This window comes from Myxocyprinus asiaticus, chromosome 22 (genome assembly GCF_019703515.2).
Source record: "Myxocyprinus asiaticus isolate MX2 ecotype Aquarium Trade chromosome 22, UBuf_Myxa_2, whole genome shotgun sequence".
Taxonomy (NCBI): domain Eukaryota; kingdom Metazoa; phylum Chordata; class Actinopteri; order Cypriniformes; family Catostomidae; genus Myxocyprinus; species Myxocyprinus asiaticus.
The window spans coordinates 9,728,092-9,752,047 of NC_059365.1; the positions used below are offsets into that span (position 1 = coordinate 9,728,092).

At 36.0% G+C, this 23,956-nt stretch overlaps 1 protein-coding gene across 2 annotated transcripts; it reads left to right on the top strand.

The window, feature by feature from the left end:
* The first annotated feature begins 2,223 nt into the window (after nt 1–2,223).
* LOC127413001 (fragile X messenger ribonucleoprotein 1 homolog A-like) lies at nt 2,224–16,389 on the top strand. Of its 2 annotated transcripts, none has more exons than XM_051649773.1 (15): nt 2,224–2,488; nt 4,627–4,679; nt 4,897–4,990; nt 5,084–5,155; nt 5,309–5,457; nt 6,242–6,335; nt 6,422–6,538; nt 7,080–7,250; nt 9,156–9,234; nt 9,344–9,456; nt 9,874–9,960; nt 10,202–10,400; nt 10,981–11,166; nt 11,436–11,515; nt 13,738–16,389. In XM_051649773.1, the coding sequence occupies exons 1-15, from the start codon at nt 2,438–2,440 to the stop codon at nt 13,903–13,905; spliced, it is 1,713 nt and encodes a 570-aa protein (XP_051505733.1). In that variant the 5' UTR covers nt 2,224–2,437; the 3' UTR covers nt 13,906–16,389. The 2 variants fall into 2 exon arrangements, with proteins under 2 accessions (XP_051505733.1, XP_051505732.1); XM_051649772.1 differs by having other exon boundaries at nt 2,481–2,606.
* The last annotated feature ends 7,567 nt before the right edge of the window (nt 16,390–23,956 follow it).

Below are 23,956 nucleotides of genomic sequence, written 5' to 3' on the forward strand. Positions count from 1 at the left end.
TTTCTTCTGTGCTAGCATCTTTACTACTTAAGCCACTGTGAGAACTTGGCAGTCTTATCCTGCAGATGTTGTTAAACTTTGTATGACAAATTGCTTGCTATGTGTCTCATTTGTAAGTCATTTTGGATAAAAGCATCTGCTAAATGACTAAATGTAAATGTAATTCTGTCACAGGTCTGGGTGATAGAAACATTATAAATATTACACTAAATTGTCTACCACTATGACTGGACCCATGAAATAGGCATTATACAATACTGACATCCAGTGGTAGAACATAAAATTTCAGATCAGAAAAATGCAATGCATGTCTCTTATGCTTACACAAGAGAGGGAGAGATATGAAGCTACATGTCTTAATAAAAAGTACTTAATTTTTACTTTTGTAACAGTAGTGATGGAGTTGTTATTTAGCTTACTTAACATAAATATGTAAAATTGGCTTTTCACAGCAGCTATTACATCGAATGAATTAATAAATTAAACTGACAGATGGCCTGTCATTTCTCTTACAACAGATGAAATTGAGGAAAGTTTGTATATCTATTTGCATTTTTACATTTAATTAGCATATTATTTAATCAGAGATTGTCAACTGAAAAAGAAAGGGTTAAAACATAACATAAGTTGTTTAGATCACCATTTAAATATATCATATATATATATATATATATATATATATATATATATATATATATATATATATATATATTTCAAATATAAAGCATCAATATTTCAAGAAAAAAAGTCTTAAGGCATAATATTATTAGAATAAACTCAGATATTAACAACTCAGTGGGGAATATGGATGGCATATACAGTATTTATATTGCCTAAAAGATTAAAATGACTATTTTACGTCTTTCTAGATGACAGCAACAAATTACATTTTCCTTTTGCTGAAGGCAATATCAGCACTTGCAAGGCCTAAAAAGAAACAAAAATCTGAGTTACAGTTTTTGATGAAATTTTGATAGAGGGAGATGCTGAATGCAATTCTAAATCCAAGTGCAAGTCTAGAATCCTGTAAACCAGATGCTGGACAAAGACCAATGACAATTCAGTCTGCCCCTATGCAATCAATGACAGTGACATCATTGCAGGCAGTTCAATTTTAAATAAAAGTCAGTGGATGTTACAAGTGTTTTTAATAAAAAAAAAAATTGAATTGCCCCTTTTGCTGTAAGCTACTTGAAACTTAAGTTGGTAAAATTTGTTTGTCAATGATTTTCATTGTTTTTATTGCTATAACATATGTTAAATCATATTGGAACTCCTTTTTTAGAGTTAACTATGGAAAAGTGGTTACTACAGTATACCACATCCTTTATACGGTATGATTAATAGTGACGTAGATTAAAGAGGTATTTTCTTTATTTTCTTCTATACAGCATAAAATATTTTAAATTAAATAAAGATATAAATATAACTGTAATGATAGATATTATGCTTCACATTTATTTTGGTATTGGGTTCACTCTGTAACATGCTGGTGTAAAGTAGAACAAGGCCAGTTCTTACAGTCACAATGGCTTACATTTGTTTATTTTTACATATGTTCACATACCTTGCAAACGTAAAAAAATAAAAAAAAATAAAATAAAATTAAAATTAAATAAAATTACGTGATGTTTTGAACATTGCTGTTTTTTTTTTTTTTTTACATAAATGAGGTTTTTATTTATATTGCAAGAATTACTTAACTATAATAATAATGATAATAATGACAATAGTAGTAATGTTTCAGAAAAAGTCTGTTTATTTAGTTTTTAGTTTTAGATGACACATAATATACATTATCTGTGTAGCAGATATTACAAATATTGCAAATCTAAAGACCTATTCATTTATGCTAATTAACATCCTGATTAAAAATAAAATTGATTTTAATTAATTAATATTTTGTAATATATATATATATATATATATATATATATATATATATATATATATATATATATATATATATATATATATATGGCATATAAAAATGTTTCTTTTTTTAATTATTTATTTATTTAATTTTTTTGTGGTTTGACTAGTTAATATGTTGCCAGGTCAAGTAAAATATGAACTTCTGACCAATCTGGCCATTAGCAAAATTGCTAAATTTCAAATTTGCATTACAGAAGAAGCGAAGCTGATGAGCGTCACATGACGGGGGCGTGTCTATCCATGACTGAAGGGAAGCAGACCCGTGTCACGTGACGGGGAGAAATAGGGAGGTTCTTGTGTGTTTACATCAATGCATTGAACGGCAGCTGCTGCAGAGCGTACACACATCAATGTTTCGCTTTCTTTTCCTTATAAACCAGCACGATCATCGTTACTTACGCTCGTAAACGATCACGTACGGCAAAATACTGCTGCTGTGTGTGCTGAAGGAATCGCGAGTTGACTGCAGCTGTGATCAGTTTTGTGTTAGATTACTGGCGTCATGGACGAGCTCGCGGTGGAAGTGCGAGGCGCGAGCGGAGCTTTCTACAAGGTGCGGTTCATGTCTCATATTATACGCCTCCTATATGTGCATAACTCTCCGGATGATTCAATTATCGATGAGAAAATACGATTCAACACGCCATGTACGCAGATCCTCGTGCATTATGGTGCGTTAGGCCCAGTCTGTTTTATTACACCAGGCCTCTTCGCCTTATGTATGTGAGATCATACGTTAATGGGCTTTAAGATGCATCGCAATCATCTGATATCATGTATATTGTTAATGCATATCTTGACACCAGTGTCTGTCAATGTTCTGGATTGGTTTTACTGGGTCTGTGCATAGTACCTCTGTCCTTCATTTAAGGGTGATTGTTGACAATGTGCTGAATATTGGATTATAATATCTATTTCTATAATAAGGATTATTAGGAGGTATTCTAAGCACTGGAACTAAGAGTACATGCAAAAGACATTAATAGCAATTAACATGTACACTGGCGGCCAAAAGTTTGGAATAATAATAAAGGAAATTGGTACTTTAGTTCACCAAAGTGGCATTCAACTGATCACAACTGATGCAAAAAACAGCACCATCACTACTTGAAAAAAGTAATTTTTGATCAAATCTAGACAGGCCCCATTTCCAGCAGCAATCACTCCAATACCTTATCCTTGAGTAATCATGCAAAATTGCTAATTTGGGACTAGAAAATCACTGGACATTATATCAAAGACAGTTGAAAGCTATTTGGTTCGTTAAATGAAGCTTAACATTGTCTTTGTGTTTGTTTTTGAGTTGCCACAGTATGCAATAGACTGGCATGTCTTAAGGTCAGTATTAGGTCAAGAATGGCAACAACAACAAAAGAAACCATTTTCTCTAGACACTCATCAGTCAGTCATTGTTTTGAGGAATGAAGGCTATGCAATGCTTGAAATTGCCAAAAAACTGAAGACTTCATACAAAGGTGTACACTGCAGTCTTCAAAGACAAAGGACAACTGTCTCTAACAAGGACAGAAAGAGATGTGGAAGGCCAGATGTACAACTAAACAAGAGGATAAATACATCAGAGTATCTAGTTTGAGAAATAGAAGCCTCACATGTCCTCAGCTAACAGCTTTGCTGAATTCTACCCGCTGAACACCAGTTTCATGTACAACAGTAAAGAGAAGACTCATGCAGGCCTTATGGGAAAAATTACAAAGAAAAAGACACTTTTGAAACAGAAAAACAAAAAGAAAAGGTTAGAGTGGGCAAAGAAACACAGACATTGGACAACAGATATTTGGAAAAGAGTGTTATGGATCTTAATCCCATTGTGCTTTTGTGGGATCAGCTAGACTGTAAGGTGCGTGAAAAGTGCCCGACAAGACAGCCACATCTATGGCAAGTGCTACAGGAAGCGTGGGGTGAAATGTCACCTGAGTATCTGGACAAACTGACAGCTAGAATGCCAAGGATCTGCAAAGCTGTCATTGCTACACGTGGAGGATTTTTTGATGAGAACTCTTTGAAGTAGTTTGTTACATTTTGTTCAAATTGTAATAGTAATTTTTCATGTTATTAATGTCCTGACTATACATTGTGATCAGTTGAATGCCACTTTGGTGAATAAAAGTACCAATTTCTTTCCATAAGAGCGAAATATGTACATAATTCAAACTTTTGGTCACCAGTCTACATTGAGTCTGAATAATAAAAACATAATTACTTCTTAATAGTCCTTTCTGTATAATAGGTGTATTGTATAATATAGTGTAGTTGAGGCATAACGCATCCATGTTTATCAGCGTCAAGATTTTAGGGTAAACTTTATATAATGTACTTTAAGGGAAAGTTTTTATTTTAGGTGCTGTCACCATTTTTTCTAGGATTTTACAATTTTATTCACCTTTTTTTGCCTTCACTAGTTCATTTTAAATAGCTGTCCATTGTGACAAATGAATTAGGTCATAAAAGTGGCACGCATTATTATAAAAGAATGAGCAAAATAGTTTTAGATGGAATATAGCATATCACACCGGAGAACATGTTCATTCTCCAAAAGTATTTCATGCCCACTACTCTAAGCTGTTTCTAAACCAGCCATTGTTACCCCCCTTATAATTCTGAAGATACATAGGCAGCTTACTAGTTTTGGAGATGCAGCCATTGAGTAACTGTTGCATTCTCTTCTTACAGGCTCTTATTAAGGATGTTCATGAAAGCACAGTCACAGTGTCTTTTGAGAACAAGTATGTACCAACTTCAGAAAACAAATGCATTGTGAACAACAGTTACAAATGCATGTTTACAGTGTCACATTAGTATTGATATAATGGCTTTTCATTAATACATTGTTACCAATGGCTATGTTGTGCATTTTCTTGCATAATATTATGCTTTATGTAGGATTATGGAGAATATATATACATACATACATACATATATATTCTTCATTTTATTTCACAGTTGGCAACCAGAGCGACAGATTCCTTTCCACGATGTGCGGTTTCCACCTCCAACTGGATTTCACAAAGAGATAAATGAGAGTGATGAAGTGGAGGTATGGACTATCAGAGATTGTCCATACATTAAACAAATGTTTAATTTCTGTAAAAAAATCAAATAAAAAAAGATATGTACATCTTTTCCACAGGTGTACTCCAGGGCCAATGATAAGGAGCCATGTGGATGGTGGCTAGCCAAAGTTCGCATGGTAAAGGGAGAGGTAAGCAGTTTGGTAACCAAGATCTCATCTAATCAAAGCCATCAAACAAGGTCCTGAAGTACCCTACAGAATAATGATATGATAGAATGATGTATGCAGATTCATAAATATTGTGTTTTAATGAAATTGTCATTTCTTTTCCATCACTCCCAGTTTTATGTCATAGAATATGCAACCTGTGATGCTACGCTAAATGAAATAGTCACATTAGAGAGGCTACGACCTGTGAACCCCAACAAACCAGCTTTAAAGAACACCTTTCTCAAAACCAGACTAGATGTTCCAGAAGACCTAAGACAAATGTAAGTTTTCATAATCCATAACCAGGTATTAAAGGTTCACCCAAAAATGAAAATTCTCTCATTTACTCACCCTCATGGCATCCCAGATGTGACTTTCTTTCTTCAGCTGAACACAAAGGTTTTTAGAAGAATATTTCAGCTCTGTAGGTCCATACAATGCAAGTGAATGGTGGCCAGAACTTTGAAGGTCCAAAAAAGCACAATAAAAGTAGCTAATCTACATGACTCCAGTGGTTATTTTGAAAACATATCAAAATTTAAGTCCTTTTTTTTACTATAAATCTCCACTTTAACTTTCACATTCTTCCGCTTTTGTTTTTGGCAATTAATTTTTTGCATTTTTTTACGCATATCGCCACCTACTGGGCAGGGTGGAGAATTTATAGTAATAAAGGACTTAAATATTTATCTTTTTCTCCCCCACACCTATCACATCCCCTCAGAAGATATGGATTTATCCACTGTATTCGTGTGGATTACTTTTATGCTGCCTTTACATGCTTTTTGGACCTTCAAAGTTCTGGCCATCATTCACTTGATTTGTATGGACCTACAGAGCTGAAATATACTTCTAAAAATCTTCATTTATGTTCAGCAGAAGAAAGAAAATACTTATCTAACAAGGGTTAGTAAATGATGAGAGAATTTCTATTTTGATGTGTATTTTTATAAAACACTTTGTAGAGTTAAGTAGATTTCTTTGTCCTTAGCAACTTTTCAGCTGATGTGCTACCATAGAATATTTTTTTACAGTAACAAACCATATCTTTTTATTGTTTGGTAGGTGTGCAAAGGACTCGGCTCATAAGGATTTTAAAAAAGCGATCGGAGCATTTAACGTCACATACGACTCTGACGAAAAGCAGCTGGTTATTTTGGTAGGTGGCAGTGTTGTAAATCAGTTTGAGGACTAATGTACGATTGGGAGTTTAGTGTAATGAATCGGATCATTCTTTCTTTTCAGTCCGTTAATGAGGTTACAGCAAAACGAATATGTATGTTGAGTGACATGCACTTCAGGAGTCTGCGCACAAAGCTGACGCTGATACTGCGGAATGAGGAAGCAACAAGACAACTGGAGGTACAGCCGTGGACACCCCTGTTGTTTAGTGACAGGTTCACTCAAAAAATATGCAATAAAGTGAATGGTGACTAAAATACATATCTCTTTATCAAAGATAAAGTATATGAGGTTAAGTAAATAATGAAGGAATTTTTATTTCAACAGTGTTTTTTAGTAATACAGTATAACGTTATTTAATTCCTATAATAAAGGTGAGTCAAGGAAAGCCGATAGAAATATCATGGCTTCACTGGTTTATTGCTCACTGACAGAATGCAGCATATTACTGGACACAAATGCATGCCGTGTCATTAGAGACTGTCTATATTTAACAGGTGCAAATGGGTATTACCTTCTCATATGTGCAAATGCACAGTTGTTGTGGCCCGTACCCATGTTTAGGCAGAATATGATACTCTGATGATATGCAAAACTGTATTTACAGATGCATGGGCTTCTTATTTGTAATGTTTAAGCTCTTGAAAATGTGTTTTTTAATGCTGCTGATTGTGACTATATATTTACCTATATTGATAACCATCCAATTTGTGTCTCCCAGAGCTCTCGGCAACTTGCCTCAAGGTTCCATGAGCAGTTTGTGGTTCGTGATGACCTCATGGGTCTGGCTATAGGCACCCATGGGGCAAATATCCAGCAAGCCCGTAAGATTCCAGGAGTCACCACCATAGATCTAGATGAAGAGACGTGCACGTTTCACATTTATGGAGAGGTAACCAGACAGCTGAAGCTACAGCCAGCGTTAAGTGTTACGTTCACCCACTCATTTACAACTAGTCAGCAAAGATTGTACTAACAGCTTACGATATTATATACTACAGCTTTATAGACTACCCTGTATTGCTTACAGTGCCTATAGAAAATCATCAAACCACTTTGGAATTTACTTTTTTTTGTCTTAAAGCCTGAAATCAAAACCCAGTGGCAGTGTGTTTAGGGTCAAAGTTGTGCTAAAAGGTGAACCACATTTCACAATATCCTCCTGGCACGGTCACCCAGTTTAGAGGGACGGCCCAAACAAGGCAAGGTTTTGGTGGTGCCATGTGCTTTTCACTTCTTAATAATGCTCTGAACGGTACTCTGAGGGATAGATAAAACCTTTTGTACCCTTCTACTAACCTGTGACTTTCTAAAATTTTATCACGGAGCCTTTTTGAAAGCACCTTTCCAACCAAGGTAAATTCTTGAATTCATTACCATGCACTGCTAGTAATGGAATCTTCATGGAACATCCGGTTTTATTTTGAAGTATTCAAAACCACTACAATTGATGTCCGTGGGGCGCCAATTAGCCAGGTATGTGATCTGAAAGGTGATCGGTTGCTTCTGAGCAAGTTTGTAGTGGTTACTCTTAAGGGGCTGATTACTTAACCAAACCAGGCATTTTACTAATACATTTTTAATAATTGTTCAGAATTTTTTTTCATGTTATTTTCTCTTTGGTGTTATAATTAGGTTATAATGTAAACACAGCTGAATAAACTAAAAATAAATTTTGGTACAATTTCCAGGATGTAATGATAAGGAGTTTGACGAGGTATGATGACTTTCTATAGGCTCTGTATATACTAGGATATTTCAAGGAATTTAAAGTTGTGATCTTGAGGCCTGGATAAGTTATGGAAAGTTCTGTAGTGAAAAACGAAAATCATTAATGACTGCAAAAGTCAATTTGCACAAGGTGCGGGAACCTTGTGATTCTTGCACACCACTGATTATTTTTTTTATTTTATTTTTTTGTTATGTTGTGCATTTTCAAACACCGACTGGCTTGAGCACAGTGAAAACACTTTAAAGGAATTTTTTGGGTTCAATATAAGTTAAGATCAATCGAAAGCATTTCTGGCATAATGTTGATTACCACAAAAAATAATTTCGACTCGTTCATCCTTTTGTTTAAAAAAAGCAAAAATCTGGGTTACAGTGAGGCACTTACAATGGAAGTGAATGGGGTCCAAATATTTAACGTTAAAATACTCGCTGTTTCAAAGGTATAACCACAAGACATAAAGGATATGTGTGTAAACATGAGTTTAGTGTGATACAATCACTTACAAACTCTTTCTGTGTAAAGTTCTAGCCAATTTTACAACTTGGTTTCCATAATGATGTAATGTCAAAATCCCTAAAACAACTGTAAAAATGACAATTTAAACATCTTTGCAGCTCAAATAATACACAAGTTTTAACAGAATTAATGCAAGTGCTTTTATAAGATTAGAAGCTTCACATTTCTGTGTTTAAACCCTCCAAAAATTGGCCACGTTCACTTTCATTGTAAGTGCCTCACTGTAACCTCGATTTTTGCTTTTTTTAAAGAAAAGGAGGAAAGAGTCTAAATTCATTTTTGTGGTAATCAACATTATACCACAAATGCTGTTGATTTAGCTTAACTTGTATTGAACCCAGAACGTTCCTCACCGAATTGAGTCAAGTAGTACCGACAGTGAATAAAGACTGGTGTCTTTACATTTTTATTTGTTTATTTATTTTTAAGTATCGACTTTGTTCCAAAGTACCAGTACTTTTGATATCCGTAGTGGGAATATGTCAGCCCAAAATACAAATGTCTGAGACGACTTGACCTTTTGTGATTTGATTTTGTTTTGTATTCTAGGACCAGGAAGCAGTACGGAAGGCCAGGAGCTACCTTGAGTTTTCAGAAGATGTTATTAAAGTTCCTAAAAATTTAGTCGGTAAGGACAAATAAAATTAACCACATTCTCTTTCATGGACTGAATCTTCTTTTTTAAGCACCATTATTTATTAAATGATTGATTAAATTATTTTTCCATGGTCCTACAGGCAAAGTCATTGGCAAGAGTGGTAAGCTGATTCAAGAGGTTGTGGATAAATCAGGAGTTGTCAGAGTTCGAGTGGAACCAGAAAATGATAAAAAGCCATCTCCATTAGAGGAAGTCAGTGTGTCTTTCTGTGTGTGTGTGTGTGTGTGTGTGTGTGTGTGTGTGTGTGTGTGTGTGTGTGTGTGTAAATGCACTCACTGTTGTATTTATGGGTGGCAAAAGTGTTGATGCTGGGGAAATGCATTAATTCATAGTAATTAGAGTAGAATGTATTACAGCCCACTAATCATTGTAGACTGTAGAGGAATACTTATTTCAGAATACTCTAATCCCATCTAGATGCATAAGGAATGAAACTATGCATTTTACTAAATAAAATGAAGACATTATATTATTGTCACATACTAATAATGTAGAATTTGCCCAGATCTCTTTGTCATAAATTTGAAATTAATCCAGTTTGCAATTAATTCAATATTCCCTTCTTTTTTGCCTCTAAAACTATCATACGTACTGGCTTTTCACCTCCAGGGAATGGTGCCATTTGTGTTTGTGGGAACGAAGGAAAGCATTTCAAATGCCCGCATTCTTCTGGACTACCATCTGAATTATCTAAAGGTAGGATTACTTTTCCCCCTTCCTGTTTCACAGATTGTACCCCCAGTGCACATCACTACAAGTCACAAATACAGCAATTAAAGAGAGATTTCTCCCATTAAATTAAAATTGTCTTTCCAAACATGTATTACTTTCTTCAGTGGAACACAAAAGAAGATATTTTGCAGAATTTCCAAGCTGCTCATTTCCATTAAAAAAATAGCGACTTTTGGTCTGTTGATCATAATTGTTTGTTGAACAGGAGGTAGACCAGCTGCGGATGGAGAGACTACAGATTGATGAGCAGCTCAGACAGATCGGTGGAGGACCTAGAGCTCTCCCAGGACGACCTGAAAAAGACAAACCCTTCGTGGCTGATAATGGAATGGGCCCACCGCGAGGTGGTGGCAAACCCTTCGGTCGTGGAGGAAGAGGGAGGCGGGGCCCGACACTGGCATCTGGTATGATGGACCCAAAATACAGTGGCCTCAATAAAGTATTTGGACACTAAAGCCACACTTCAAAAAAAAAAAAAAAATATATGTATATCTTGTGTATGTATGTGTATATATATATATATATATATATATATATATATATATATATATATATATATATATATAACATAATTGCAACAAATGATGATTAAGTCTTAACCTCACTTTTCTGAGCCATTTTGCAGTTACTTTTAACTAACTGGTCTCAAGGTGGTTTATTGTGGCTATTTGAAGTCAACCATCCTCAAGTTCATACAGATGTCCTAGTAGAGTTACCACAGTTGTAGTTCATGACAGTAACTATGGACATTTTCCAATAAGGTTGACAATTTAAATGTCACTTGGTTTGGCATTTTGTTGTCTAAATGTATTTTCAAGTCTTGCTTAACTGTCCAAATACATTTTGGGGCCAGGTTATATATGCATTATATCAGTCATTGACCACCGTAGTCCATATAGTAGAAACCATATCAATATAGTCAACCGCTATATGAAAATGTGAGCATCAAATATCATTCTTCACTATTGATTGTATTTGCCTTAGGCACCAACTCTGAGGCCTCTAATGCATCAGAGACTGAGTCTGACCACCGAGATGAGCTCAGCGACTGGTCCCTGGCCCCCACAGACGAGGAGTCCATGGGGTACCCCAAAAGAGCCTCAGACGGACGCAAAAGGGGTGGAGGGCCCCGGGGCCGTGGAGGGAGAGGAAGAGGGGGAGGATACAAAAGTAAGTAATGAAGTGTTTTTATGGTCCTTTTCAATGGTTTAAAAATACATAATACATATTGTTATATTACAAATATTTGCAATGGAAATCTGTAGAATTTTGCTATAAAGAGTATATCAGATAAAGTTATTAGTATGATCATTTCATGTATTAACTTTTTAAACATAGTTATTTTCATATCGCTTTTTATGATCTGGGGGTAGCATCACCAGTTTTTTTTTTTTTTTTTAATCTTTTTATTATTGTTATAATATTTTGTCCTAAATCAGCTGAGGACATGCACTGGAATGAGTCCCGCTCTCGCAGTTCCAGAGACTCTAAACTGAGACCCCAAGAAGATTCACTGCAGGTATTGTATTATTGACTTTAATGTTCTTTTACAGACCTTCACTGTAAGATCTCACTTGTCATTTTGACATTACACTTATTGTACTGCGGTTGTCAAAAAAAAAAAAAAAAAGATGTTGCTGAGCTAACCCTCTGCCCTGTTTTGTAATTTCATCACCTGACAACTGAAGAAACACATCGAAGAATACACACAATAATAACATTTAGAAAGGGTTAATTGCATGTTGATATCTGAAGTTTGCTTTTCAAATAAATTAATTCAAAATGTATTTTGAAATTTTATCTTAAAACTTTTCCCGTTTGTTTAGAAGAAATGGGAGCCTCTCTTTCAGACTGGTTTTAATATACCATGCTCAAAATTGAGTGCTAAATCCAGTATTTCGGAGTCAAAAGAAGGCCAGTCTAAAAGCTTGCCTGCATAAATGTAGATGCTTGTTATGAGGCCAGGGTTTTTCCTGGGTCAAAAATGGTCTTCGGTGGTGACTGATGTATACAGTCATCCACATGCTCGAAGTTGGTTTATTACATTGCATTTAATTAATATATAACATAATTACTTAGTTGCATTTTCATGTTTATATTGGATGAGTTATTTTTCACCACCTAAATAGAGTTGAAGTCAGAAGTTTACATACACTTTGGTTGAAGTCATTAAAACAATTTTAACCACTCCACAGATTTCACATTAGCAAACTATAATTTTGGCAAGTGGTTTAGGACATCTACTTTGTGCATGACACAAGTAATTTTTCCAACAATTGTTTACAGACAGATTGTTTCACTTTTAATTGACTATATCACAATTCCAGTGGGTCAGAAGTTTACATACACTAAGTTAACTGTGCTTTTAAGCAGCTTGGCAAATTCCAGACAATTAGCCTTTAGACAATTAGCCAATTAGCTTCTGATAGGAGGTGTACTGAATAGGAGTTGTACCTGTGGATGTATTTTAAGGCTTACCTTCAAACTCTGTGCCTATTTGCTTGACATCATGGGAAAATCAAAAGAAATCAGCCAAGACCTCAGAAATTTTTTTTTGGACCTCCACAAATTCTGGTTCATCCTTGGGAGCAATTTCCAAACTGCTGAAGGTACCACGTTCATCTGTACAAACAATAGTACGCAAGTATAAACACCATGGGACCATGCAGCCATCATACCTCTCAGGAGGGAGACGCATTCTGTCTCCTAGAGATGAATGTATTTTGGGGTGAAAAGTGCAAATCAATCCCAGAACAACAGCAAAGAACCTTGTGAAGATGTTGGAGGAAATAGGTAGACAAGTATCTATATCCACAGTAAAATGTGTCCTATATCTTTATAACCTGAAAGGCTGCACAGCAAAGAAGCCACTGCTCCAAAACCTCCATAAAAAAGCCAGCCTACTGTTTGCAAGTGCACATGGGGACAAAGATCTTACTTTTTGGAGAAATGTCCTTTGGTCTGATGAAACAAAAATTTAACTGTTTGGCCATAATGACCATCATTATGTTTGGAGGAAAAAGGGTGAGGCTTGCAAGCCGAAGAACACCATCACAGCCGTGAAGCATGGGGGTGGCGGCATCATATTGTGGGGGTGCTTTGCTGCAGGAGGGACTGGTGCACTTCACAAAATAGATGGCATCATGAGGAAGGAAAATTATGTGGATATACTGAAGCAACATCCCAAGACATCAGCCAGGAAGTTAAAGCTTGGTCGCAAATGGGTCTTACAAATGGACAATAACCCCAAGCATACCTCCAAAGTTGTGGCAAAATGGCTTAAGGACAACAAAGTCAAGGTATTGGAGTGGCCATCACAAAGCCTTGACTTCTATCCGATAGAAAATTTGAGGGCAGAACTGAAAAAGTGTGCGAGCAAGGAAGCCTACAAACCTGACTCAGTTACACCAGTTCTGTCTGGAGGAATGGGCCAAAATTCCAGCAACTTCTTGTGAGAAGCTTGTGGAAGGCTACCCACATGTTTGACAATTAAAATAAACAATTTAAAGGCAATGCTTCCACATACCAACAAAGCGTATGAAAACGTCTGACCCACTGGGAATGTGATGAAGGAAATAAAAGCTGAAATAAGTCATTTTCTCCACTATTATTCTGACATTTCACATTCTTAAAATATAGTGATCCTAACTGACCTAAGACAGGGAATGTTTTCTACGATCATGGTTTTAGCTTAAGTTTTCATAATTTATCAACTAGTCCAATCATCTTGTTGTTCATTAGATTCGCGTCGACAGCAATAACGAGAGGAGCGTCCACACCAGCCGAGGGTCACAAGGTCTGGCAGCAGACAGTGGAGGGAACCGACAGAGATCCATAAAGGACAGAGGGATGAAGAAAGAGAAGCAGGACAGCCCAGACAGCCAAGCTGTTGTGAATGGAGTTTCATAAACAAAAATGCCCCCCATTCTCCCACCCAGCTCCACCAATCCAGATGCTTCTTCATTAGAGACACATTAGGCCAAAGAGAAGCAGGTCAGTAGGGCTGTTGCGAGACATGACATAAAGCACACTTTGTAATTGATCATGGGGGTAAGAAGACAAGGTTTCTTGGTATATGGTGTTGAATTTCGTAGTCCTCATTGATAAGAGAGATTGGTCTCTAAAATCTGAACTGAAGCTTCACATTTTCTAATTGACTTTCTAAACGACTACCTATGAAAATAACAGAAGCTGTGGATACATGTATTTCAAAATAAGGAATCATGACTTAAAATTTTATTTTCAAACCATTTGTTTTCACTAATGTCCAAATAAAAAGGGAAAGAAACACTCCAGCACTTGGGCCCAAGTTTATGCCACATCTCATGGCATGCATTTTTTTTGTGCGCTTTGGTGTCCTTATTCACTTGAGCCCATTCTGATGTGAGGTTTTCGCCACATCATTAGCAAAAACATTAAAAACAAAAAACAAAGGAGAAAATAAACAAAACATTGCAAAAAGTTTAAAACTTGTTAAAAAAAAAACATGCTCCTGTCTGATCTGTGCCTTTAACTAGTGTGGATAGTATCATAATTTGGATGTTTAAATCAGGGAAGAAGACACAACACCTGTCTAACAAACATTTGTTGCAATCCCAGCGGACGACTAAAACTAAGGTGTTTTTTTTTTTTTTTTCTCTGTGCTGCATGTATTTCACAAATATTTTGTATGTCTGGAAAGATTCCATCAAGTCAGTCGATTTGTACTTTACCATGAATTGTGAGCAGAACAGGTATTAACCCAACTGAACTAGTTTCCTTCAAATGGTATGAATATTTGGAAGTTAAAAATTGTAAGACAAATACTGATGCTAATTCAATAAAGTAACAGGTGGCACAAATATTAATTTATTTTGAAATTTAGCATATCTTTACATTATAGAACAGTTATTAGTTTATTTTTAAACGTAGCATTGCAGTTTCCTTTTTAAATGTCTTTGATTTACATTTATTTTACCTCCCATAATTTCACCTTAACACCTTTTTGTAATAAATGACACAAGGTGAATCAGCTTTTTTCTCACAAACAGGGTGAAAATGCTCTATATTTTCCGTTCATGCTGGCCACAGTAAACTGCCACCTTTGCTGCTGTATTTTTCAGCATCAAGTGTGAAGCACTTATATCAGAGCTCTATAACTTTGTCTATGTCTTAACAATGGCTCATCATAGACTGAAAATGTTAATCTGTGGGGTTGCATACTGTATATTATGTCATCGGTTAGGAGATTGTTGCTGTTCTTTTTAGATTTGAACTTTAAATGTGCACTTATCATGTTTGTGTTAACTCTGCAAGTACTTAATCTCTTAACCTATAATAAACTAGAATGTGATAAGACTTCCTCTGCAGGTGAATCACATGTATGCTGTCAACATGACTAAACTGAAGTTTAGATGTCTTCGCTAATTTTGAGTCTACTGTACTTTTTGCAGCTGAATTCGCCTTGAGGTAAAGAGAGAGGGGAATACGATGTTAACTTTGATATGAAAACCGTTTGTCTTATCTGACTAGTGCTTTGCATTACACTTTAGTTTACATTTTGAAAAAGACGCGATGCTGTTCTGAACCCACGATTCTTTCGAAACCTACTGTGACTGTAACCATGGTAGTTTTTTATGGTTTTATTTGACTGTACAGCAAGAAACCTTTTATTTAGAGTCAGTTGTGTCCTCTTTTTTTCCATTTTTTTTTTCTCTCGCTAGTCACCTTGGCAAATAACCAGCTCTACCTGTTCAGCTTATACACCCGTTTCAAAGTGATTTGCCTGGCTTAATGTCCTGTGAAAACTGTTGGAATCAAGATAAATGCAAAAAAGCAAAAGGAAAGACTTTGTAAATGTAGAAATACTCTGTGACTGGCAGAGAATTTGCAGCTCTGTGGGTTGGAAAAAACAAACCACTTTCTTGTGGCTCTTAAAATTTAGGGTTAGCCTTCACTTTAAAATAAGGTGTTTAAATGGTTTACGCTCAGTATTTTTACAACCTGCACGTCCACGGCGGGCAGGAAACTGGCAAGATGGCGCGGTTCACTGCAGTCTGTTCAAAAAATGACGTTCAGAATCTTTGAAGTGTTGCCAAAACAGACTGTTTTCTAGTTATTTATTTTTTGGAATGTATATGAAATTATGACAAAATGTAAAACCATCTCTTGCACACATCATAGGCTATTGTGATTTGAAAAGAGCTAAAAAGGGGGAGAAAAAAAACAAACATGAAATACTGTAGATACTGAACCGAGGTAGACTGACCTTGTATGTTACTGCACTTTGGGTAATAATTTCTTTGTACATAATAGCAGAACAGACTGGGTTTTATGTTGACATTGTTTGGTTATAGTGCAATATATTTTGTATGCAAGCAGTTTCAATAAATAAAGGTTGATCTTCCTCTGCAATTTTAAGTGTTTTTATTCCGCAAAGGGAATTAGAAGTTTTACATTCCATATGTGATAAATATTCTCATCATTAAATACGACAGCAGAATTTATTAGTGCTTTCCATAGTATGTTAACATCAGCAAATTCCTTTCAACATTAAAGACCCTGTGAATTCGCTTTGAGTGCAGTTTTCTTTTCTGTGTTGATGTGTTTCCTATTGAAACATCAAGTTTGTGTTGGACATATCGCAGGGCTTATTCCATTTTCTTTTAATAGCCTAATAAAATTAATGTTCTGAGTTCAATACAAGTTAAGCTCAGTCGTCAGCATTTGTGGCATAATGTTGATTACCACAAAAATTAATTTCGACTCATCCCTTCTTTTCTTAAAAAAAAAAAAAAAAGCAGAAATCGAGGTTACAGTGAGGCACATACAATGGAAGTGAATGGGGACAATGAAAGTGAATGTGGCCAATTTCTATTGTCAGTTTAGGGTTTGTTGACATTACATCATCATGGTAACAAAGTCATTTTTATTTGTATAGCGCTTTTCACAACGCACATCGTTTCAAAGCAGCTTTACAGTAAATCATGCATTAACAAAAAACAAAACCAAAAAAGAAATAAACTGTAATATCTATAATGTCTTACAGTGGTCATTGTGTAGTTTGATTAAATATGATTCTAAAATGTGTGTAGAAATTAAATAATTGTATTTAGAACCCCTGTGAGCAAGCTGAAGGCAACTGTGGCAAGGAACACAAAACTCCATAAGATGTTGGTTAATGGAGAAAAATAACCTTGGGAGAAACCAGGCTCACTGTGGGGGCCAGTTCCCCTCTGGCTAAACAACATGAATATAATGCCAATATTAGTTATTTGTGTGCAGTGCAAGTCATGAGTGTAGTCCATCAATAGAAAAAAGTGATGCAGGCAGAGATAAATGATGAGGTGCATCGCAGTTCAACCTGCAGGATATTTCGGTAAGGTTCGGTGGGGTCCATCCTAAGTCCAAGGTTCAGGCAGTGGCATATGAAGTATCCGATGTCTTAAAGTTGGAGATGGCATCAGTTCATCCTCTGAAGTAAAAAAACTGAAGTGATGTCTGGCTAGCACCGGCTGTAGTTTGTCATCATCTCTCAGCGACGCGTAGCCCTGAAGTCCGACACCAAGCAGGAATGGAGCTCAATCTGGCAGGCTCTGGTAACCTTGGGATATGAATCCCGAGGTTGAGACATGGAAACAAATAGAATAATATTAGCGTTGATGCCATTAAATTTTATGCGGAGTTATAGATCATGATGGATGTTTCTGGTTCCGGCAGACCTGACTAAAGCAGTGTATGCCTGGCTAAATAGATGAGTCTTTAGTCTAGACTTAAACTGAGTGAGTGTGTCTGCATCTCATTTCAGTGTTAGGGAGACTATTCCATAGTTTAGGAGCCAAGTATGAAAATGATCTACCTCCTTTTGTGGATTTTGATATTCTTGGAATTATTAACAAGCCAGAATTTTGTGATCATGTTGAACATGATGGAATATAGCGTGTCAGAAGGTCACTTAAGTACCTTGGAACTAGACCATTCAAAGCTTTGTATGTAGTTAATACAAAATTTAACAGGTAGCCAATGTAACGATGATAAAAGTGGGCTAATATGATAATATTTCTTGGTTCTAGTCAGCACTCTGGCAGCTGCATTTTGAACCAATTGAAGTTTTTTTTTTAATTGAACTTGCTGGACATCCTCCCAGTAATGCATTACAATAATCTACTCTTGAGGTCATGAACGCATTAATTAATTTTTCGGCATCAGCAACAGAGAGCATGTGTCGTAATTTAGCAGTATTTCTCAGGTGGAAGAATGCTGTTCTGCAAACATTGGAAATTAGATTTTCAAAGGACAGATTGGTATCAAATATCACACCTAAGTTCTTTGCAGAAGACGACGACATAATACATCCATCAAGAGTCAAATTATATTTTAGCATCTTATTTTTAGAGGTTTTTCGTCCAAACATTAGTACCTATGTTTTGTCGGAATTGAGTAGAAGGAAATTTCTGGCCATCCAATCTTTGATTTCATTGATACACTGCTAATTTGGAGAATTGTGAATTTTCATTGGGTTTAGAAGAAATATAAAGTTGGGTATCGTCGGCGTAAAAGTGGAAACTTATTCTAAGGTTCCTGATTATATCTCCCAGGGGAAGCATGTATAAGGAGAAAAGCAGAGGTCCTAAAACTGATCCCTGTGGCACTCCATACTTGCATTTTGTTTGATTTGACAATTCCTCGTTTACACATACAAAGTGGTAGTGGTCTGATAAATAGGACCTAAACCAAGTCCACTAATGCCAACATAATTCTCCAGCCTATTCAAGATATTGTTGTGATCTATCGTGATGAAGGCAGCACTAAGATTTAAAAGCACTAGAAGAGAAATGCAGCCACGATCAGATGATAAAAGCAAGTCATTTGTAACTCTGATAAGTGCAGTCTCTGTACTGTGATGGGGCCTAAATGACTGAAATTGTTCATATATTCCATTTCTCTGTAGAAATGAACATAGTTGGGAGGACACTACCTTTTCTAGTATTTTCGACATAAATGGTAGATTTTAAATCAGTCTGTAATTAGCCAGTTCTCTAGGATCAAGCTGTGGCTTCTTAATAAGTGGTTTGATTACTGCCATTTTAAAGTTTCTTGGGACATGTCCTAAGGATAGCGAGGAGTTAATAATATTAAGAAGAGGTTCTGAGATTACTGGGAATACCTCTTTTAAGAGCTTAGTTGGTATTTGATCTAACATACATGTTGTGGCTTTTGATTTTTTAATAAGTTTTTTTTAGTTCTTCATGACCTATGACAGCAAAGGATTGAAGTTGCTCATGATCAAAATTATGAGACACTGTTTTCTGAGGTGCTGTGCTATTTTAATTTTATCAATAAAGAAATTCATGAAGTCATTACTATTGTGCTGCAACAGAATATCTGGTTCAGTCAGTGCTTTATTCCTAACCAATTTAGCCACAGTACTGAATAGACACCTAGGATTGTTATGGTTATTTTCTATGAGTTTGCTAAAATAAGCTGACCTGGCAGCTTTTAGTGCCTGTCTAGCTACAGACACTATCCTTCCATGCACCGCGAAATACCTCAAATTTTGTATTCTTCCACTTGTGCTCCATTTTCCGAGCTGCTCTCTTGAGAGCATGAGTGTGATCATTATACCATGGTGCGAGGCTTTTTTCTTTAATTTTCTTTAATCAAAGGGGGGTGACACTATCAAGAGAGCTAGAGAAGACTGTATTTATATTTTCTGTTATTTCATCAAATTCTTCTAGGCTTTTTGGCTTACTGAGTATGTGAGACAATTCTTGAAGATTATTAGTGAAGCTATCTTTAGTGGTTGAAAGAATAGTTCTACCTGAATGATAGCGTTGTGTAGATTGAGTGACATTAGCTGATCGAAGCAAACAAGAGACAAGGTAATGATCTGAGATGTCATCGCTCTGCGGTAGAATTTCTATAGTATCAACATCAACAACATATGACAGAATTCATTTAGCAAATGATTATGGCGATGAGTTGGTCATGTCACATTTTGTCTGACTCCAAGAGAGTTAAGAATATCAATAAATGTTAATCCCAAAGTCATTTTCATTTTCTATGTGAATGTTGAAGTCACCAACAATTTAAGCTCTATCTATATTAACTACTAGATCAGATAGAAAATTTGCAAATTCACCAAGGAAACCAGAGTAAGGCCTGGGTGATCTAAATACTGTAGCAAGGGCAAAGGACGACAGAGATTTTTTTTATTTATATGTGACGGCGTCATATTAAGCATTATTAGTTCAAAAGACTTAAACTTATATCCTGTCCTCTAAGTAACACTAAAAACTTCACTGTAAATTGTAGTAACACCTCCTCCTCGACCCTTCAGACGAAGCTCATGTTTATAACAATAACCTGAGGGAGTAGATTCATTTAAGCTAATATATTCATCCCGTTTAAACCAGGTTTCAGTCAGACAGACTACATCCAAACTATGAACAGTGTCTGACATTGTTTTTACAAGTTCACACACCTCATTAGTCATTAGTGCTGACATGAATAACATTTTAGAAAATCTACTTTTAGCATTAGCCAGCACTTGTAAATTTGATCTGACGTCAGACTCCCGAGCCCCCGAAATGCATTTAACAATGTTGGCTGGAGTCTTTTATTTCCACATTCCTTACAATAGAATCACCAATTATTAGGGATCTTTCAACATGACTCTCAGTGGGTGCATCACTAAGTGGTGAGAACCGATTGGAAACCCTAACAGGAGAGTGGTGTCGCTTTGCTGAGCGAGTATGCCACCGAGATGTCACCTAGTTGCCCTGCTGCAGGGGCTCTAAAGCCGGAACCAAAGTGTGTGTTGCTCACTGTTCTACCCGCATCCGAAACAGTATCTACCGGCTTCTCTTTCTCACTGACCTCCACTAGTGTTCGGATGCGTGTCTCTAGCTCATTAACATTCTCCATCAGCCTGAATAATTCCTTACATTTATCACATGTGAATCCCTCACTGCTGACGGAAGAAGCTATAGTAAACATGTGGCATGTAATGCAGGAAGAAATAACATAAGCGGATGCCATGACTTACCGCAATTGTTTGTTGTTCTTGTTGTTATGGTTGTTCTTGAGTGACGAGGGTTTGAGATCGATGTGGTTCCTAATCAGCAGATGTTTGAGATTGATGTAATCTGTGTAAAACACTGTGGAGAAAATGAATGCATGCATTCATGACGTGAGCTGTAGACAAGCGTAAAAAAGCAGAAAAAAGAAAAAGAAAAAACAAGAAACGGATGCGCGCGTTATACACACAGATGAAACAGTAGAAAAGCGGAAAAACCCGAAGCACGCAGTAAATGGCAAAGGATAAAATGATGAACGTATAAGAATAAGCAATGCTAAGCAGGCTAGCAAGCTACAAACACTTGTGCAGTGTGCCGTCAGCAACAGGAGCCGGAGGTGACCTCACTGGGCCAAGATGGCAACACAAAACAAAGTTGAAAAATTGGCTATGACTTTACACAGAAGAGGTTAGTAAGTTATTTTATCGCACTAAAATCATGATAACACGCACATTGTTTATGTCTTGTGGCTATACTTTTGAAACTGAGTATTTTAACGTTCAAAGATTATAATTTTTTATTTTTTTTATTTTTTTAAGAAAAGGACAGATGAGTCAAAATAAATTTGAGGTAATCAATATTAAGACACAAACGCTGTCGATTGAGCTTAACTTGTTTTGAACCCGGAATAATCCTTTAAAAAAAAAAAAAAAAAAAACATGAACCATGATTTTCTATTTGCTGGTTGTAGGTGGTATTAGGGGAACGACATCCACGTTCTAGAGAGCATTTGATTGGACAAAAATGTAGGTAGTGCAAAATGAGTCAATATTTTTTGTCTATTTTCCAGAACAGTATGTTTCATTTTATCAACTTTTGTGTGTACTCTAATGTATAGATGGCATTAAAGCTAATATACATGGACTAAAAGACACACAACTCCAATTTTGATTTCATGGGGGATTTCAATGACCTTCATTTGCTATAGTAAAGGTAAAAACTTGTTTTTCTATGCGTAAGCTGATTTGTCAACATGTTATTTGCAGCTGTTTGGTCTTTCTGTTTTCATTGTTCTTCCACTTGGTGGAGCTCTTCCACAGGCTGTGCAGAATACAACAAGGTACATCACAATTGTGATACTGTAATAATGCCTTTAAATAATAAATATTGGCAATACATCAGTTGTTTAATATGGCAAAGGTATATACTGCTATTAAGTAGTGTTGATCTTTTGTGTAGCAGTCATTTGCTGCATTATTCATAATGACACTTTAATGGTGAGTTTTAACCTAACACTTTGTTAGTTAAGATGTGAAATTATATTGCTAGGTTTGTGGATCTGTCCTTTGGGACCGATTTACTATTCTTGAGTTAAAGGAATGTTCCAGGTTGAAAAGTTAAGCTCAATCGACAGCATTTGTGCAAAAATTGTGGTTACAGTAAGGCACTTACAATTGAAGTGAATGGAGCAGGTCCATAAACATCAAAATACTAAAGTATAGTCACAAAGCGTAAACATCATACATGTTAACAGGATTTTAGTATATAGAATTTTCTTACTGACCTTATTTATGTAAAATTATATCCAATATGAAATTTTTTTGTTGTCATGACGATGTAACGGCAGTAAACCCTGTAATCTGGGAAACGCTGTAACGCCAGTTAATCCCTGATATAATCACACTTAAATCATGTTACCATGTATAATGTTTATGTGTTGTGGCTATACTTTTAATACAGTGTGTATTATAATGTTTATGGACTGGCCCCATTCACTTCCAATGTAAGTTCCTTGCTGTAACCACATTGTTTGTTTGTTTGTTTGTTTTTTACAAGGGGTGAGTCAAAATATGATTTTATTTTATTTTTTTGTTGTAATCAACATTATGGCACAAATGCTGTCAATTTAGCATAACTTGTATTGAACCTGCAACGTTCCTTTAATAGAAGTTAAGCTCTCTTGACAGGAACTGTAGCATCCATTGTATGGATTGAGTGCATATCTGTCAACACATTTTCTTTGCTTGTTTTTACAAACTGAGGTACAAGTTGAAATTATTTTCTGTCGTAATTGACCATGTAGAGTATGCCAGTAAAGCTTGATTTGTATTAAAGCTTTCTCACACTCTGACATGCCTTGTATTTATCATTAACAATATAAAATTTTTGCTAATTTGTTGCTTTGCAGTTATTAGGGTGCTCTGTGTGGTTCCTGGTTGCTAGGGTGTTCTGCGGGTTGCTAGGTAGTTGCCTACTGGGCCAAGTCAAAAGAGGCAACCTCTAAGTCTTCATGATATTCTGGTCCCTACATATCTCTCCTTCAATGTAAGTCTATAGGGGGTTTTTCACCCACCATGCATAAATTGTATTACAGTTATAGCACACCTCTCCTCAACATGCCACATGATTTGAGGTGTCATTCTTGTCTGTAGCACAAACATGTTGGATGGGTTATGTGCCAAAGTTTAATACTTAGAGTTAGGGGATTTGAGAACCAAAGTATGCTTGCCTTTTCAAGCACAACTAATTATAAAATGTTAGTGTTTCAAGATCAGAACTATATTTCTTTCCATAAAGCATAGTTGAATATGCATTTAGCAAACCGTTAACTCTGCATCTGTAAAGAGGGCCTGTTTTTGCAATTTAACTATCTTTTTCTTGACCCTTATCTAACACACTCAGGGCAACAGGGGAAAACAAATCTGTTAGTCCCGCATTATTGGATTTTTACAAGAGCTGACAGAAATGTAGCCACTTTTCATTTTTTTGCAGGATGAAAGGGCCAATTACCTCTGACCCCAAACAAAGTCTGTTGTAGCCCTTACCATGGAATCCAAGTCATCATCCACTGAATGTATCCACCAGGCTGACCTAGTTTTCCTTCCCCTAACAACCACAAGAAAGCACATACACTGACCTGGGATGGTTCGTCACACTCAGTTTAATCTATTATACAATTGTGG

Excerpts from the sequence above, each read along its gene's own strand:
- LOC127413001 (XM_051649772.1), top strand. The coding sequence starts at position 2,523 with ATGTGCATAACTCTCCGGATGATTCAATTATCGATGAGAAAATACGAT. Across the intron at positions 4,991-5,083 it reads ATGAGAGTGATGAAGTGGAG|GTGTACTCCAGGGCCAATGA; the intron begins GTATGGACTATC and ends TCTTTTCCACAG. Across the intron at positions 11,167-11,435 it reads AAGAGGGGGAGGATACAAAA|CTGAGGACATGCACTGGAAT; the intron begins GTAAGTAATGAA and ends GTCCTAAATCAG.